The sequence below is a fragment of the Megascapheus bottae genome, chromosome 16, assembly GCF_031878675.1.
Source record: "Megascapheus bottae isolate mThoBot1 chromosome 16, mThoBot2.hap1, whole genome shotgun sequence".
NCBI lineage: Eukaryota > Metazoa > Chordata > Mammalia > Rodentia > Geomyidae > Megascapheus > Megascapheus bottae.
Window position 1 is genome coordinate 12,057,153 of NC_143524.1, and position 17,186 is coordinate 12,074,338.

Below are 17,186 nucleotides of genomic sequence, written 5' to 3' on the forward strand. Positions count from 1 at the left end.
ATTTTGGAGGACAAACCCAACTACATCAAGTGGCTGAAAATAAGTGGTAGAGCCTAGTACAGTGGCAAATGTCTGCAACCCCAGTACTCCGGAGGCTGAGGCAGGAAGATCATGAGTTTAAGGCCAGATGGCTACAAAGAGTCCTTGCCAAAGAAAGGAAGGGCAAGGGGCTGGGAGTTTGGCCTCGTGGTAGAGTGCTTGCCTAGCAAGCACAAAGGCCCAGGTTCTATTCCTCTGGACCACATACTCAGAAAATCCAAGGACAGTGCTCAGGCCCTGAGTTCAAGCCCCAGGACTGGCGAAAAAGAAAAGAAAAAAACAGCAACAACAGAAAAAAAAAAAACAGAAAGGAAGGGCAGAGGAGAGGTGGAAGAGGGAGAGGAAGGCAGAATGAAAAAGGAGTTGAGGAGAGGAGGAAGAGGAAGGAATGTCTCAGAATGACTGGCTTGTTCTTTGGATGCTAATTACCTACCATTCCTGACCCAGGTGTTCCTGGATCCTTAGTTACTCCAATGCTGCTTTTCCAGAGGGTGCTAGGCAGATAGGGTCCATGGACAAATTATATATATAGATCCTTCCCTTTGGAAGATCCCACTCCACATTAAATACTCTGAAGGTCCCAGAGAAGTCTGTTTAGTATTTTTCGTCCTTCTTCCTGATTGATGTAACCACAAAACTCCTTCCCCCATAGCCTGTTGACATCCCTCACTTTATTGGTTCCAGTATTTCATACAACCTATTATACTATGAAAATAATATCTAGACCCCTCCCTGCAAAGGAACCATTTTTGTCTTGTAGTAATGCATCTTAAGACATCTTGTAGTTGTAATTAACTGACTTTGGCTTTCTCTTAAGTTCTCTTTTCACAGTTGTAACTTTAAGGTCCAAAAGTGCAAAGAAGGAACAGGACGTGTGGTGATGTGGCGGATGGGAATCCAAAACAGCTACACCATGGAGTCCACCTTTGGCGGGTCCACGCTGGGTAATCTATCCCTCCCTCCGAAGCCTCGCCCAGCACCTGGGGAGCTTAGGTCTGGGGCATGTTGGGGAGATGAGTGATCGCAGAGAATCTCCCTACCCTCCCTCCTCCCCCCACCACTAAACCTGAATGTAGAATATTATACTTCATGAAGCACCAAAATGGCTGCTTAGGAGCTGGAGTTTTGAATTTCAAACTGCATTTAGATATCCTGAGTTAATTATTTAAGCTCTTCAACCCTCATTTTGCCTTTTTCTGTGTGTATATGTGTGTGTGTATGGGGCTTGAACTCGAGGCCTGGATACTGTCCCTGAGTTCTTTTTTGCTCAAGGCTAGCACTCCAGCCACTTTGAGTCAAGACCCCACTTCCTGTTTTCCGGTGATTAATTAGAATAAGAGTCTCACCGACTTTCCTGCCTGGGCTGGCTTTGAACCATGATCATCAGATCTCAACCTCCTGAATAGCTAGGACTACACGTGTGAGCCACAAGCGCCCAGCTTCTCATTTTCCCTTTACCTGGCAAGAATCACAGTCCCAGCTTTATGGATCCTGCTTAATGAGATGGTGCCTGCCCCAAAGAAGCAGCTAAGTGAGCACACAGCCATCATGGTAGTGACCTTCTCATGTTCCCGTCCTTCTCAACCAAGTGACACGGAGAGCTACTCCATACACCTGCACATAAGCACAGTATTTTAGAATCAAAAGTGGTGGGGGTTTTTTCTTAAAAGTCATTCATATCTTGACTTGCTTTCAGCCCAAAGGATTGAATAAGAAATGTGTCTTTTTTTTCCCCAGGCAGTAAAAGAGACATTCACTTTACCACTGAAGATCTAAAGTCACTGGGCTATCACATCTGTGACACACTTCTGGATTTCTGCGATCCTGACCAAACAAAGGTAAAAATGGGGGTTCAGGAAATGTGGGACCACTAGTATGATCAATGTCACATGATTCTGGCTCAGCCCAGAGGCACCACAGGTAGTCCTCCTCCACTGTACATATCTCCCTGAAGTTTTGTTTTTGTTTTAGTTTTAGTTTTGGTCGGTCATAGGGCTTGAACTCTGGGCCTGGACATGGACTCTTCAGCTCAAGGCTGTTGCTCTACCATTTGAGCCACAGTGCCACTTCCGGTTTTCTGGTGGTTAATTGGAGATAAGAGTCTCAGGGACTTTAGTGCCCAGGCTGGCTTTGAACCACAATACTCAGATCTCAGCCTCCTGAGGAGCTAGGATTACAGGTATGAGCCACTGGCACCTGGCTTCCCTAAAGTTTTGTTTTGTTTGGTAATAAGAAAATCCCAATATGCACACTGTGGGCAAATGGAAAGACTTAGTAATTCACTTACAGGAAGAAAACTGTCCTTTAGCACCCTTCTTCCTGGGGCTTGAACTCAGGGGTCTGGGCACTGTCTCTGAGCTTCTTTTTTTCTCAAGGCTAGCACTCTACTACTGGAGCCACTGTGCCACTCAGAGCTTTTTATGGTTAAACAGAGATAAGGTTTCCCTGCTAAGCTGCAATCCTCAGATCTCAAACTCTTGAGTCTCTAGGATTATAGTATGAGCCACTGGTGCTTGGCTACACCAAATCTTGCTTCTTTCTTTTATTTCAGTCAATAATGCCCATGGGGGGCCAGGAGTTTGGCCTAGAGGTAGAATGCTTACCTGGTATGCACCAAGACCGGGATTCGATTCCTCAGTACCACATACATAGAAAAAGCCAGAAGTGATTCTGTGGCTCGAGTGGTAGAGTGCTAACCTTAAGAAAACCCAAGGACAGTGCCCATGTCCTAAGTTCAAACTCCAGGGGTAGCAAAAAAAATTAATAAAGTTGGTTATAGCAACCAAAAAAGTAGCTTAAAGCCATGATAGAAATAATTCTGTTTCTACAGCTTATGCAACTTCTCTATCAATATGTCCTTAGCAGCAGGGATTGCAGCTTACTGGTCATCAGTGATAAGTGAGGTTTCTTTCAGCACATATTCAGGAAATAAATCAATCATTATTATCAATCTTTTCACTGTCACAGTTCCTTCAGTGTCTAAAAGAGCTTAAGGAGCTCTTACACCAGGAAATCTACAAGAAGTTCAATGAACGTGGACAGCTCATGAATTTAGAAGGAAGTTGGAGTGATATTCCCTTATCTGATATTGAATCCAGGTAACAAAGTTCATCTCAAAGACAGAAATGTATTATTATTATTGTTATTATTATTTTGCCAGTCCTGGGGCCTGAACTCATGGCCTGAGCACTGTCCTTGGGCTTTCTCAAGGCTAGAGCCCTGCCAGTTGAGCCACAGCACCACTTCCGGCTTTTTCTTTGTATGTGGTACTGAGGAATGGAACCCAGGTCTTTGTGCATGCTAGGTGAGCACTCTATCACTAAGCTTCAGGCCCCAATTTTTTTTTTTGCCTTTTTTTTCTTTTTGCCAGTCTTGGAGCTTGAACTCAGGGCATGAGCACTTTCCTTGGGCTTTCTCAAGGATAGTGCTCTACCACTTGAACCACAGCACCATTTCTGCTTTTTCTGTATATGTGGTACCAAGGAATCAAACCCAGGTCTTTGTGAATGCGAAGCAAGCACTCCACCACCAGGCCAAAATCCCAGTACTCTTGTTTATTATTTTTTTGTGTCTGGTAGTTCTAAAGGTTGAAATCAGGACCTTGAGCTTGCTGAGCAGGTACTCTACCACTGAGCCTCACCTTGAGCACTGGTTATTTTTGGATAAGGTCTCTCTTTTTGGTGGGGCCTAAAGCTGAACCAAAATCTTCCTAGAGACTTGAGAAGGAACCAGCCAGGCTAAAGAAAACCAGGGGAATGATTCTTTTTCAGAACTAGTATCAGTCATGTCATTCTTCTACCTCAGTGGCTCCCTAACTTACTCAAATTTATATTTTTTTTAAAGTCCCTAAGCCAGGCGAGGTGGTTCACACCTGTAATCTTCATTACTCAGGAGGTAGGGAAGTAGCCTTGAGCTGAAGAGCTGAGGGACATTGCCCAGGCCAGAGATCAAACCCCATGATCGACAGCGGGGGGGGGGGGGAAAGCCCCTACAGTGTTCTACAAGACTGTGGGTATAGCACCTGATCCTCTGTGACTCCCACCCTTTCACTCCCTGCTACTACCACACAGGCCTCAAGCTACCTCAGCATGTCAGCTCTTTGGCTTGAGGGTCTTTGAACCTGCAATTCCCTAGTGCTCTTTCTCCAGGAGGCCACATGGCTAATGCCATTCTTTGCTCTAATATCACCCTTTTCAATGAGGCCAACATTCATCACTCTTTTTGTTTTTCTTTTTGTTTTGTTTTGTTGGTCATGGGACTTGAACTCTGGGCTGGGGCACTGTCCCTGAGCTCTTCAGCTCAAGGCTACCACCCTACCCATTGAGCCACAGCCCCATTTCTGGTTTTCTAGTGGTTAATTGGAGGTAAGAGTCTTATGTCTTTAGTGCCCAGGCTGTCTTTGAACTTCAGTCTTCAGATCTCAGCCTCCTGAGTAGCAGTGAATTACAGATGGGAGCCACTGCGCTCGGCCCAAAACTTTTTTTGTTCAAGGCTAGTATTCTACCACTTGAGCCACAGCATACTTCTGGATTATTTGGTACTTATATGGAGATATGGATCTCATAGACTCTCCTGCGTGGGCTGGCTTTGAACTGCAGTCCTCAGATCTCAGCCTCTTGAATAGCTAGCATTACAGGTGTGCGCCACCAGCATCAAGCCCCATTCATCATTTTTATCATCTATACTTATCTTTTTCTTATTGTCTGCCTTCCCATCCCAGCTAGCAAAGAAGTTCTATAAGATCTGAGATCCTGGGCTGGGAATGTGGCTTAGTGGTAGAGTGTTTGCCTCGCATGCACGAGGCCCTGGGTTCCATTCCTCAGTACCACATAAACAGAAAAAGCCAGAAATGGCACTGCAGCTCAAGTGGCAGCATGCTAACCTTGGGCAAAAGAAGCTCAGGGACAATGCCCCAGGCCCAGAGTTCAAGTTCTAGGACTGACACACACCAAAAGAAATGAATGAATGAAGAAAAGCCTGGTTTCTCAGATAAATCCCAGTAACCTACTATTCTCTAAAGCACATGGAGACTTCTACAGCCCTTACCCCAGCTGCCCAGGGCACCATTGTCCATCTGCCCAGTATTTACTTTTGCCACACAGGTGGTGGACTTCTTATCATAGGAGCTCTGTCTCCTTTGTTCATTCTCTCTGCCTAATGTGCAACATGGCAGCAGTGTGTGTTCAGAATGAGTACTCGTGTGCTCTTGTCCAGAATTCTTTTTTTTGTTGTTGTTGCATTTTTTTAATTGTAATTAGTAAAAGGGTTACATGATATTTGCCAGATAGAAGGTGCATTAATTCACGTACATTGATACCCTTTCACATGTCTTGGTACCCATTTCCCTCCCCCCCACACCCCTCACCCGTCTTGGTTTTCCCCCTTCCCTATCAAATTTCAAATAACCAAATACAAATAAATTCAATATATCAGATAACAAAGTGAGATACTATAACAATATGAGATAAACAAGGGACAGCAAAGGAGATGAGAGACAACATAGTACATTAATTGTCCAGAATTCTTAATGGGAGCACACAAAAGACAGCAAGTGGTTAATATTGTGCAGCCAGACTAAGGCATCTTACACCTCCTTCACATGTTAATTATGCTTTTTCCCCTTCTTTCCTTGTGGATCTAGCACCAGTGGTTCTGACAGCTCCTTATCAGATGGTCTCCCCGTTCACCTACTGAATTTAGTAGATGAGGTAAGATGATATTCACTTATTTATTTATTTATTTTTGCCAGTCCTGGGCTTCAGCTCAGGGCCTGGGCACTGTCCTTGGACTTTCTCAATAATAGAGCTCTACTACTTGAGCCTCAGCACCACTTCCGGCTTTTTGCTATGTATGTGGTACCAAGGAATTGAACCCGGGTCTTCGTGCATGCTAGGCAAGCACTCTACCACTAGGCCAAACTCCCGGCCCCCTAATATTAACTCTTATATGTAACATGTAGCAGCCAGGTGAGACAGCTCATGGCTGTTACCCAAAGTACTTAGGAAGCAGAGATCAGTACAGCCATAGTTCAAGCTCAGCCAAGACAAAAAATTCACAAGATTCCATCCCAACAGAAAAAACTGTGTGGTGGCATGGGCCTATCCTCTCTGCCATATCAGAAAGTAAAGTCCAAAAGTAAATAGGCATGGCTCAAGTGGTAGAGAAATTTCCTAGTAAGTACAAAGCCCTATGTTCAAACCTCAGTATTGCCACATTAAAAATTGTCGAAAGGGCTGGGAGTGCGGCTTAAAGGTAGAGTGCTTGCCTAGCAAGCACACAGCCCTGGGCTTGATTCCTGGATACCACATAGACATAAAAAAGTCAGAAATGGTGCTATGGCTCAAAGTGGTAGAGCACTGTCCTTGAGAAAGCCCAAGGACAGTGCTTAGACCCTGTCTCAAACCCCAGGACTGGCAAAAAAAAAAGAAAAAGAAAAGAAAGAAAGAAAGATCATTAAAGAACAAGCTGGGCAAAGAGGATTACATTTTGAGGTCGGCCTTAGAAAAAGTATGAGATTCTACTTTAAAAAATAAAGCAAAAAGGGCTGAGAACAAAGTTCAAGTAGGAGCGCTTGCCAAGTATGAGTGAGGCTGAGTTTAAAACCTCATGACCGAAAAACAGTGACAAACCAGAAAGCAAACAAAAGCCCAAACATAACACCACTGGATAATTCTGTGAATTTGTTGTGTTTAAGTTTTTGTTTTTTGAGCCCTGGGACTTGAATTCAGGGCCTGGGTGCTGCCTCTGAGCTTTTATGCTCAAACCTAGCACTATACTATTTCAGCGATAGCTTCACTTCTAGCTTTCTGATGGAGATAAGAGACTCATTAATCGGAGATTAAGAGACTCATGGACTTTTCTGCCCAGGCTGACTTCAAACCACAATCCTCAGATCTCAGCCTCCTAAGTAGCTAGGATTATGGGCATAAGCCACTGGTGCCTAGCTGGTTTGATAAATTTTTCAACAGTCTTAGTAAATACAGCAATGGCTTTGTTTATAGTTCAGTGGTAGTGTGCTTGCCTGATAAATGTGAAGCACTGAATTCAACATCCAGAACTACAAAAAGAAAAGGAGATAGAGCAGTATTTCTAACTGATTAGCTTACTCTGGAGTATTGGGTACTTTGTAAATCTCTCACTTATTTTTTTTCTTTTCTCTCTCTGTCTCTCTGTCTCTCTGTCTCTCTGTCTCTCTGTCTCTCTCTCTCTCTCTCTCTCTCTCTCTCTCTCTCTCTCTCTCTCTCTCTCTCTCTTTCTCTCTCTTCCTCTTTCCCTCTAATCAAAGCCTGAGCACTGTCCTTGGGCTTTCTCAAGGCTATAGCTCTACCACTTGAGTCACAGCATCACTTCTGGCTTTTTTCTATGTATGTGCAACTGAGGAATCAATGCTAGGCAAGCATTCTATCACTAGGCCAAACCCCTGGCCCCTCCCCAGTGCTTTTTGCTTTAGTTGTTTTCAGATATGGTGTCACATTTTTGCTATGGGCTGGCGTCAGTGTATAATCCTCTTACCAACAGTCTCCTGCACAGCTGAGATCACAGAGGCATATTCATACTCAGCTTATTGTTTGAGATATGGTCTCACTAACATTTTGCTTAGGCAAGCCTTGAACAGAGACCCTCCTGAACACAACTTCTTAAGTAACTGGGAGTACATCTTACTTAGTAAAGACACTTTATGGTAACAGCAACAAAATAAAATCCCTAAGGCCCACACATGTATGTGCATGCATGCATACATGCCTGTATGTTTGTGTGTGTGTATGTTTATGTGTATGCCAATACTGGGGATTGAGCTCAGGGTTTTGTGCTTTCACTCAGCTTTTTCCTCTCATAGTTGAGCCATGCTTTCAATCCTGCATTTTTGCTAGTTTATTGGACATAAGGGTCTCCCAGGGCCAGGAGTGGTAGAGTGCCTTCCTAGCAGGCACAAAGCCCAGGGTTTGATTCCTTGGTACCACATATACAGAAAAAGCTAGAAGTGGTGCTGTGACTCAAGTGACAAAGCACTAACCTTGAGCAAAAGTGCTCAAGGACCATGCCCAGGTCCTGGATTCAAGACCTAGGACTGGCAAAAAAAAAAAAAAAAAGTCTCCCAGACTTTTCTACCCAGGCTGATTTCAAACCCTGATCCCCAGTCCTGTCTCCTGAGTAACAAGGGTTACAGACATGAGATACCAATGCACAAATAAGACTGAGTCTTTCACTAGATGACACGGTAGAGGACCAGTAGTATCCTGGCTTCATTCCATAAAGTCATCTGGTTTCATAGCAGTATCTATTTGGCCATGTGTCCACGATGGTGTAATATGAGGATTAAGTAGGGGGCAGCCCTGGGCGGCCACATGCCGGGCTCGCCTGTTTCCCCATCACTGTGTGGGGCGAGCAGAGCTACACACACTTGTGACCAGTCTCTCTGTACTTTCCCACAGATGAATCGGAAAAAGAAAATGCTAAAGAAGAAAAAAAAGAAGCCACTTCAGACCAGGAAACAGCGAAATGAGCAGTACCAGAAAAATTATTTGATGCGGGAGTTAAAATTAATAGAAGATTCCCCAGTAAGAAAGCCCTGCCTGGGCTGGGAATGTGGCTTCATGGTAGAGTGCTTTGCTTTGCATGCATGAGCCTTGCATTTGCTTCTTCAGTAGCACATTAAAAAAAAAAAAAAAAAAGCCAGTGGTGCTGTGGCTCAAGTGATAGCCTTGAGCAAACGAAGCTCAGGGACAGTGCCCAGGCCCCTGAGTTCAAGCTCTAAGACTGGCAAAAAAAAAAAAGAAAGAAAGAAAGAAAGAAAGAAAGAAAGAAAGAAAGAAAGAAAGCCCCTGCCTTCTGTTTCTGCTATCTGCTGCTTATGCCAAGAGAGCAAGTGCAAGGGGCTGGGAGGGGGTGGAACTTGCTGTTTTGAGGTGAGACCTCAAACCTTCCCTGCGTCCTCTGAGATCATCTCTGAGCCTGTGTCACCCTCAGCACATGACCCTCTCCTCTGGCACAAGTCTGGCTTTCGACCAAGTCTGGGCTTCCAGAGGAAAGTGGAAGTGTTGCCTCAATGGGCTAAGATGCTCCAGAGTGGCCTGGTTGGGGCTCAGGACGCCTGGAAGTTCCTCCTCCACCTTGCTCCAAGTTCTCACACCCACCCCAGACTCTGCTTTCTAGAGACAGAAACTGACTGCCCAGCTGGCCGTTTTGTTACCAGGTGAACTGGGTGGATTATGAATGGATTGACTGAAAAGTCTTTTCCTTTCATTCATCCTAGGGCACAACGGCAGGGTTTGCTACCACCCTGCAAAAGCAGTCTACCTTTATGAAACATCTGGAGGATTCCACAGCTTCAACAATGAGAAATGACAAACCAAGGTTCGCTGAGGTAATGAATGTCTCTATCCGACTGCTGGTCCCACAGGGTCTGTGATTTCTCCAACAAGCATCTCTCTCCCACATCACAGGGCAGACAACGCAATAGATATTTGTGTTGCCCTCACCATTGGAAGTCAGGGAGCATAAAGACTGGGGAATGGGAGCTGGAAGGGCACTAACACGGCTTTGGATTAAAAACCACTGGAGTCTGAGATCAAGTACTGGTATCTGGGCTTTGATGCCAAGAACATGTACCATCCTCTTATCCCCCACCCATCCACTCAGTGAGTTTAACCTGCTACAGCCCATTCCTTCCCTAGGAATGCAGTGTTGGGCAGATCTTAAACTACTCTGGGCAAATGAACAAGTGAGCAGGTTCCTAGTACTATTTTGATTTAACATTTTAGAGCAACAAAAGCTAATTCTTCCTGGATAGGATGCAAAATGAACCATCCTTATGTAGCATTTTCCCCGGGGTTAACAATGGTGGAATGAGTCCCTTCATGCTGTACAGGGAAACCCCCAACAGTGCACAGCCTCTGCTCAACACCAAGGGTCATTTGGTGTTCATTGCAACAGTGTTAAGAACACAACCTTGGAGTCTATCTCAAGTTCAAATTCTGGCCTCACTATTTAGCAGGTTGAACATTCCTAACTCAGAATGCTCCCAAATCTGACATGTAGAAATCTGCAAGTAGAAACTCGGTTCATTGGGCTGGGAGTTTGGCCTAGTGGTAGAGTGCTTGCCTAGCATGCACGAGGACCTGGGTTCTATTCCTTGGTACCGCATACATAGAAAAAAGCCAGAAATGGTGCTGGGGCTCAAGTGGTAGCGTTCTAACCTTGAGAAAGTCCAAGGACAGTGCTCAGACCCTGAGCTCAAGCCCAGGACTGGCAAAAAAAAAAAAGAAAAAGAAAAAGAAAAAGAAACTTGGTTCATGCACAAGATTATTTTAAAAATTGTAAAAACTTCTCTTCACATTATTTGTGTAAGGTGCATTTATGAGTTTCTATCCCTGTGATATCTCACTATGTGTATGGACAAATAACCAACCTGGAAGAAATCTGAAATACAGTACACTTGTGATTCCGACCATTTCTGATGACAGAAGCTCAGCCTGTGTTCTGTGAGTCATGTGGCCTGCCCGGGACTCAGTTTCCAGGTCGGGACCACTGTTGTGACAGCATCTTCATGTTCAGCACCTGGCATGTGGCCTGTGCCCAGTAAGCGCCTCTCCCCTGCCTTTCCTGCTTTGTTGCTCATTTGCATCTTGCCTTTCTTTCCATATTGCAGTATCATCACAAATTGATCCGCATGGATGAAAGCACAACAGTAGTGTTTACTCACACTCGTTCATCTGGACTACTTAATGAGGATGTGTTCATTTATTTTAGACACAGTTAAGTGGAAGAAACAAAGGCACCACCCTGGTCTCACCAATGACCTCCCTGATTCTACCGAAGAATAAAGAGGCCATGCAGGTACTTCCCCTCCCATGGACACTTCTAGGCCAGCGATTAATGTAACTCATTTTGACGTGATTTGGATGGCTGGTGCCTTGGTCCATAGCTTTGCCTTCTCAGATTTCTTCTGCCCAGGAAACATTTAAGGCACTTTGCACCCTCAAGTTCAAACCACTTCCTTACTACGGGGCACATCCCAAAAGGTAGTGTAGGACCAGAGAAACCCTACTTGGAGGGGCCGGAAGTTTGGCCTAGTGGTAGAATGCCTAGCATACACAAAGACCCAGGTTTGATTCCTCAGTACCACATACACAGGAAAGCTGGAAGTGGTGCTATGGCTCAAGTGGTAAGAGCACTAGCCTTAAGGAAAGCCCAAGAACAGTGCTCAAGCCCTGAGTTCAGGCTCCAAGACTGGCAAAAAGAAAAAGAAAGAAAGAAAAAGAAAGAAAAAAGAAAAATGGAATCCTACCTGGAGCTGAAATTGATCTTTTTTTTTTCCTTTTCAGTACTGAGTTTTGACTCACACTTACTAGGCTGGCACTCTACTATTTTTGAGTGGCTAATTGGAGATGAGAGTCTCATGGGAAGCCTGGTATGGCTCAAGCATGTAATCCTAGCTACTCAGAAGGCTGAGATCTGAGGATCACACTTTGAAACCAGCCCGGCAGAAAAGTCCTCTTATCTCCAGTTAACTACTCAAAACCAGAAGTGCTGTGGCTCAAGTGATAGTGTGCTGACCTTGAGCACAAATTGGTACAGGGACAGGTTTTGACTTCAAGCCCCACAACTGACAAAAAAAAAAAAATCGCACAGAGGCTTTTCTGCTTAGGCTGGCTTTAAACTGTGATCCTCAGCTACTCAGTCCTGAATAGCTAGGATTACAGGTGTGAGCCACCAGCACCCAGCCAAATTTTCTTTTTCTAAAAGAAGTTCAAATCAACTCATATTTATCTCTATGACACATCTCTCATGCTCAGTTCAGGTTCTTTCCTGAAATGTAGGTTGGTGGCTAGTGAACCTTCCTTGAAGCTAGCCCAGAGTATGCCTCCAGGAGGGCAGGGCTCATAGGTCTGTGGGTGGAACAGGCGGTGCCAGTGGACTGGCTTAGACAGACAAGACACAGGATGGACAGTTCAAAGGTGAAACCCCTGCCATCTTCCCAAGTCAGTTGTTTGGCAATTCCTGGATAGAGGCTTGACCTATCAGTATCTTCTAGAGGACCTGCCATGTGTGGAGACCCTAGCAGACTGTACAGACAGGATCTTCTAGAACAGATGACAAGACATAGCTTACCATGATGTGACAGAAACTGAATAGCAAGGAAAAGAAAGCGTCAACAAAATCAGATTGAAGAGAGGTATCACAGAGGGGTGAATACCAAACTGCCCTCTGTCCTCACCCAGCATTCACCTCACAAAGCCTTGGGGAACAAAAACAGACCCGCAGGGGCCCCATGCAGGCCAGACTGTAATGCGGAGCAATGGAGGATGCAGTTAAACACCATGTGCTGGAAGCGTGGCCTGCCATCGTCATCAGGACTCCACTTACTTGAGAGTTCCCCCCTGGATAGTTCACTTACTAGATCACCCCATCGATAGCCAATCAGAATACAGGGCAGGACACGATCCAGGGTGCTGATGCGTTAAGTAGACCTCTTCCTTTGTGAACCATTTGTGGAAGCCATGACTCCAGTTCCTGGGGCAAATTCAGAGAGAGCCCATGGAGTGTGTGAAAACTCAAACACACTGGAGCAAAGCTAACTGACCTCAGCCTGGCAGCAGTAGTACACAGTCTCCGGAGCGGAGAGGCAGGCACACGTCACTCCTCATCAGTCTATCCTTAACTCAAAGTCAAAATGTACCCATTGCAACAGAAAATAAGCTCCTCTCTTGTCTTGTTTGCGCAGAACAAGAAGCCAGGCTTTACAGAATCATGCTCGCCAAAGAAAAGCACAAACTCTAGCCTGCCACCAGCTCCGGATATAAAGCCAGACTGGATGAAGAGCAAATATTCAACCCCAAGGAGAGGCCGCCCCTCCATGACCACGTACCCATCCTTGCACATATACACGTACCCATAGGTGTGCCTGGGCTGCGGCACACGGGCACCTCCTCTGAGGGCTTGGCTTGTGCACACTGGGGCAGGGGAAATGCGTGCATGGAAAGGGTCCAGTTAGATGCCCTGGCATATACCTCAAACTTGCGCTGGCACCCATCTTCAGCCTTTTGTTCAATTTTTTTTTTCCTAAAATTTGTATTATGCTGTATAGAAAAGCCCTTTTCAGAAACTAAAGAGTATGTTCACAGCACAGATAGATGTCTTAGCCAATAGTTATTCTCTCTAAAGTTAGGTGCAAATCAATTATAAAAGACTTTTCAACATGTTTCAGAAGCATGTTTTTTTTTTTTAATGTCAAAGCCTCAAGTGGTGAATGAAAATGTAATGTCATATGTATTATGTTCAACAGGTTCTGTGAATTTTTTAACTCGATGATTAAAATTCTCTCTAACTAGATGTTTCCTGTGGTTGGTTCACTGCTTGTTGAATGAACTGTTACTTGCTGTCAGCCATTTGTTTCCAAAGGTCCTCTCAGGGACCAACCCTGCAGACAACAGGCTGCAGAATGGCAGCTGTGGTCCCAGTTTTAAAAGGCTCCCCATATCACCTTGATAATGAGAGTTAAATAAAGATGGAAGTGCCAGGCACGGTGGCTCATTCCTGTAATCCCAGCTACTCAGGAAGCTGAGATCTGAGGATCACAGTTCAAAGCCAGCCCAGGCACTGAAGAACATGAAACTCATCTCCAACTAATCACTAGAAAAGGGGAAGTGGGGCTGTGGCTCCAGGAGTAGAACTGTAGCCTTGAGCTGAAGAGCTCATGGACAGTGCCCAGGCCCAGAGTTCAAGCCCCATGACCCACAAAAAAAAAAAATTAAAAAAAAATAAGAACAAGAAGAGAGAAAGCTGGTTGCTGAGGGCTCATGCCTGTAATCCTAACTACTCAAGAAGTTGAGATCCGAGGCCCAGAGTTCAAAGCCAGCCCAGGCAGGAAAGTCTATGAGACTCTTATCTACAATTAACTACCCGAAAACTTAAAGTGATGCTGTGGCTCAAAGTGGTAGAGTGCTAGCTTTGAACACAAAAACTCAGGGACAGCTCCCAGGCCTGGAGTTCAAGTCCCATGACTGACAAAAAATAAATAAAAACAAAGAAGGCTCCCTCAGAGCTCTGGGCTCAGGAGGCAGAGCATCAGTTGTGAGCAAAACCACAGGCCCAACAAGCTCAAAAAAAAGTTTGCTTCAGCTCACAAAGGCTACCCCCTATCTTCTTATCTTCTTCCTTTTCTTTTTCCTTGTCACATTGGCAAACTAATTTGCTTCTGTGCCAGTAAGAGCTTGAACTCACAGCTTGAGCTCTTGCTTGGCTTTTTCACTCTCAGTGGTGCGCTGCCATTTGAACCACACCTTCCAGCTTCCCATCATATTGGATGGAAAGTTTCTCCTTATCTCGTATTCGTGTGTGTGCATGTGTATGTTTTGCTGGTCCTCACACCCAGGGCCACTCACCTACTAAGCACTTGCACTACTACTAAACGACATCCCTGGTCACTTTTGTGCTCTCTCAGCTGGATGGTTAGTGATTAAACCATAGAGCAATACAAATTTTATTATAATCCCAATGTGTGAGACTTCAAGAAAATTTTAGAACAGTTTTTGATTTACCAAGAAATTGAACAGATTGTTCTGAGTTCCCAGCTTCTTTTGAAGTAGAGACAGAAAGATCTAAAGTTTGATGCCAGCCTAAGCAATTTACTGAGACTGTATCAAAGAAAAAATTCCCAAAAGAATTAGCTACAGCACAAGAATGCTTGTAGAACATATATAAGACCCTGAATTCAATCCCTAGCACTTCATAAAATGAAATGAAATCCTTATTTTTTGGATCTTGTAGCCTATTCTGGGTCCTATACCATCTGGTATCACCAGATGGCTTTTTCCTGCCCTGATTTTAAAGAGTTGACAACAACTCTTGAAAAAAAGCCTAAGTGGGTAAGTGGGTAAGACAGTGGCAAAAAAACATTTTTTCTAAGCTTTTTTTTAAATATAGAACATTATAGAAGCCTTTTGAGAACATTCTGGTTTTATTCTTTCACATTTATCACTAAAAGTACAAGAATTTGAGCTGAGAGTAGTGGTTCATATTGTAATTCCAGCGTTCAGAAAATAGGAACTAATTGGAGGTCTCATACACACACATCCCCAGGGTGAGAGGGGGCCAAATAGCCCTTTGGGGTTGGAGATGTGGCTCAGTTGGTAGAGCACCTGTCAATAAACAAAAGCATCAGGTACTGAGTTCTAGTCTGGTCTCAAACCAAAGAAGAAAAGAAAAATTTGGAGGTCACTCTGGGCTACTCTGGCTCAAAAAAAATTGTAAGAATTGTGGGGACCTGGTACCTGATCACTCTGAAACTTTCCTGTTTATTAATCACAACCATGTTAATTTTCTGTGGCAATAACTAGATACCAGAGGCCACCTAAACTGCGGGGTAGGGGGCATTTCTTAATGGTTTTGGAGGTGGGAAAGCCTAAAGTCAAGAAACCATGCCTGGTAGGAATCCTCAGGACCGTGGGGGCCTCTTCCGAATCCCAAGGGAATACAGAGCACCACATAGTGAAACAGCCCAAGTGCGCCAGAAAAATGTAACTCACTAATCATTTACCCATATGCCCTTCCCCAAAGTCCACTTCCAATCCTAGGCTCCTTTGGGATCTAGTTTCCACTACAGTTTAAACTACAGTAATAACTACTGTCGAGAAAACAAAAATCCATATAAACGGATTTGGCTTTGCAGAAATAGAGCTGCTAATTTGAAGCTTTCCAAGCTGTTCGCAGATTGATTCTGGGTTTCATTATGTGGAAGGGTAGAGAGAGGTTTCCAGGCCACAGACTTGGCACCTTCATACAAGATGTCTTTGAAGCTACAAAGCCACTCCTGTCCTTTTCACAACAAGACAGACTAAATAGCTTGGCTGGCTTTGCTTCCACTAAATTCTCCAGAGAAATTTCTTTTTTTTTTTTTTCTTCTCCGGTGACAGTTCTGTTCATTTCTTAGTGGAATATTCCCAGTTCGTCTCAGTTCGGGCTTGCCAACATCCAACATCTTTACCCTTTTTCCTTGCTCTCAAGCTCGCTGATCAACGAAAAAATGTCGCTGTCAGTGGATTCCACATTGACTCTGTACAGTAGAGTCATTATCTATAATTCCCTGTAGAACCAGACTTAGAAACGCAGTGTGTGTGTGTATTTACTGACAAAATATACACCATAGTGTTATGGACCATAAGAAAAGGAGGTCCAGGGCGGACGCCGTAGCTCACGTCTGTAATCCTAGCTACTCAGGAGGCTGAGGTCTGAAGATCAAGGCACAAAGCCAGTCTGGGCACAAAACAACCTGAGACTCTTATCGCCAATTAACCCCTAGAAAACGGGAAGTGGAGCTTGGCTCAAGTGGTAGTGTGCTAGCCTTGAGCAAAATAAAAAAGCTTAGGGACACTGCCCTGGCCTTGCATTCAAGCTCCATGACCGACCAAAAAAAAAAAAAAAAAAAAAAGTGGTGGTGGGCAGGAGTTTGGCCTGGTGGTAGAGCACTTGCCTAGCATGCACGAAGACCCAGGTTCGATTCCTTGGTATCACATACATAGAAAAAAAGCCAGGAGTGGTGCTGTGGCTCCAGTGGTAGAGCTCTAGCCTTGAGAAAGTTCAAGGACAGTGCTCAGGCCCTGAGCCCAAGCTCCAAGACTGGTTAAAAAAAAAAAAAAAACGTGGTGGTGGTGTGGGGGGAGTTTGGCCTAATGGTAAAGTGCTTGTCTAGCATGCACAAAGACCCAGGTTCCATTCCTCAGTACGACATACACAGAAAACATCCAGAAGTAAGTGTTGTGGCTAACGTGGTAGAACCTTGAAAAAGCCCAAGGATAGTGCTCAGGCTCTGAGTTCAAGCCCCAGGACCAGCAAAAAAAAAAAAAAAATTCTGTAGAATTAACTAATAATTAAAGTCTTGTTAACCTGTCTTCCATCTCAGGTCCTCAGCCTCTCCTGGAGCAACTTGTAATTCTAGCCACCCCCAGCTGCATCAGCAGAACTCCCTCCACCCAAACCCAACCTCCACCTGCCCTTCAAAGTCTCCAAGGGCTCCCACCAGTTTCTCCAGGATACATCAGCATCACCATCATCTGCCCAGACCTAGGTAGTCAGAGTACTTCTGCCTCTAGCCTGGATATTATAAGGATGCCCCTGAAGATGGCGTTGTCAGGCCCTCTGTATATGAC

The 17,186-nt window shown here is 44.7% G+C and overlaps 1 protein-coding gene across 1 annotated transcript in view; it reads left to right on the forward strand.

Annotated features, from left to right (window-relative positions):
* The window catches only part of Agbl2 (AGBL carboxypeptidase 2), a 35,804-nt gene extending 22,461 nt beyond the window's left edge, over nt 1-13,343 (forward strand). The window contains exons 10-17 of the mRNA XM_090347697.1: nt 857-983; nt 1,777-1,877; nt 3,007-3,137; nt 5,681-5,747; nt 8,472-8,597; nt 9,293-9,403; nt 10,789-10,875; nt 12,764-13,343. Of these exons, the coding sequence (XP_090203823.1) occupies nt 857-983; nt 1,777-1,877; nt 3,007-3,137; nt 5,681-5,747; nt 8,472-8,597; nt 9,293-9,403; nt 10,789-10,875; nt 12,764-12,937 (924 nt within the window). The 3' untranslated portion in view covers nt 12,938-13,343. The remainder of the gene's footprint in view (nt 1-856; nt 984-1,776; nt 1,878-3,006; nt 3,138-5,680; nt 5,748-8,471; nt 8,598-9,292; nt 9,404-10,788; nt 10,876-12,763) is intronic.
* The last annotated feature ends 3,843 nt before the right edge of the window (nt 13,344-17,186 follow it).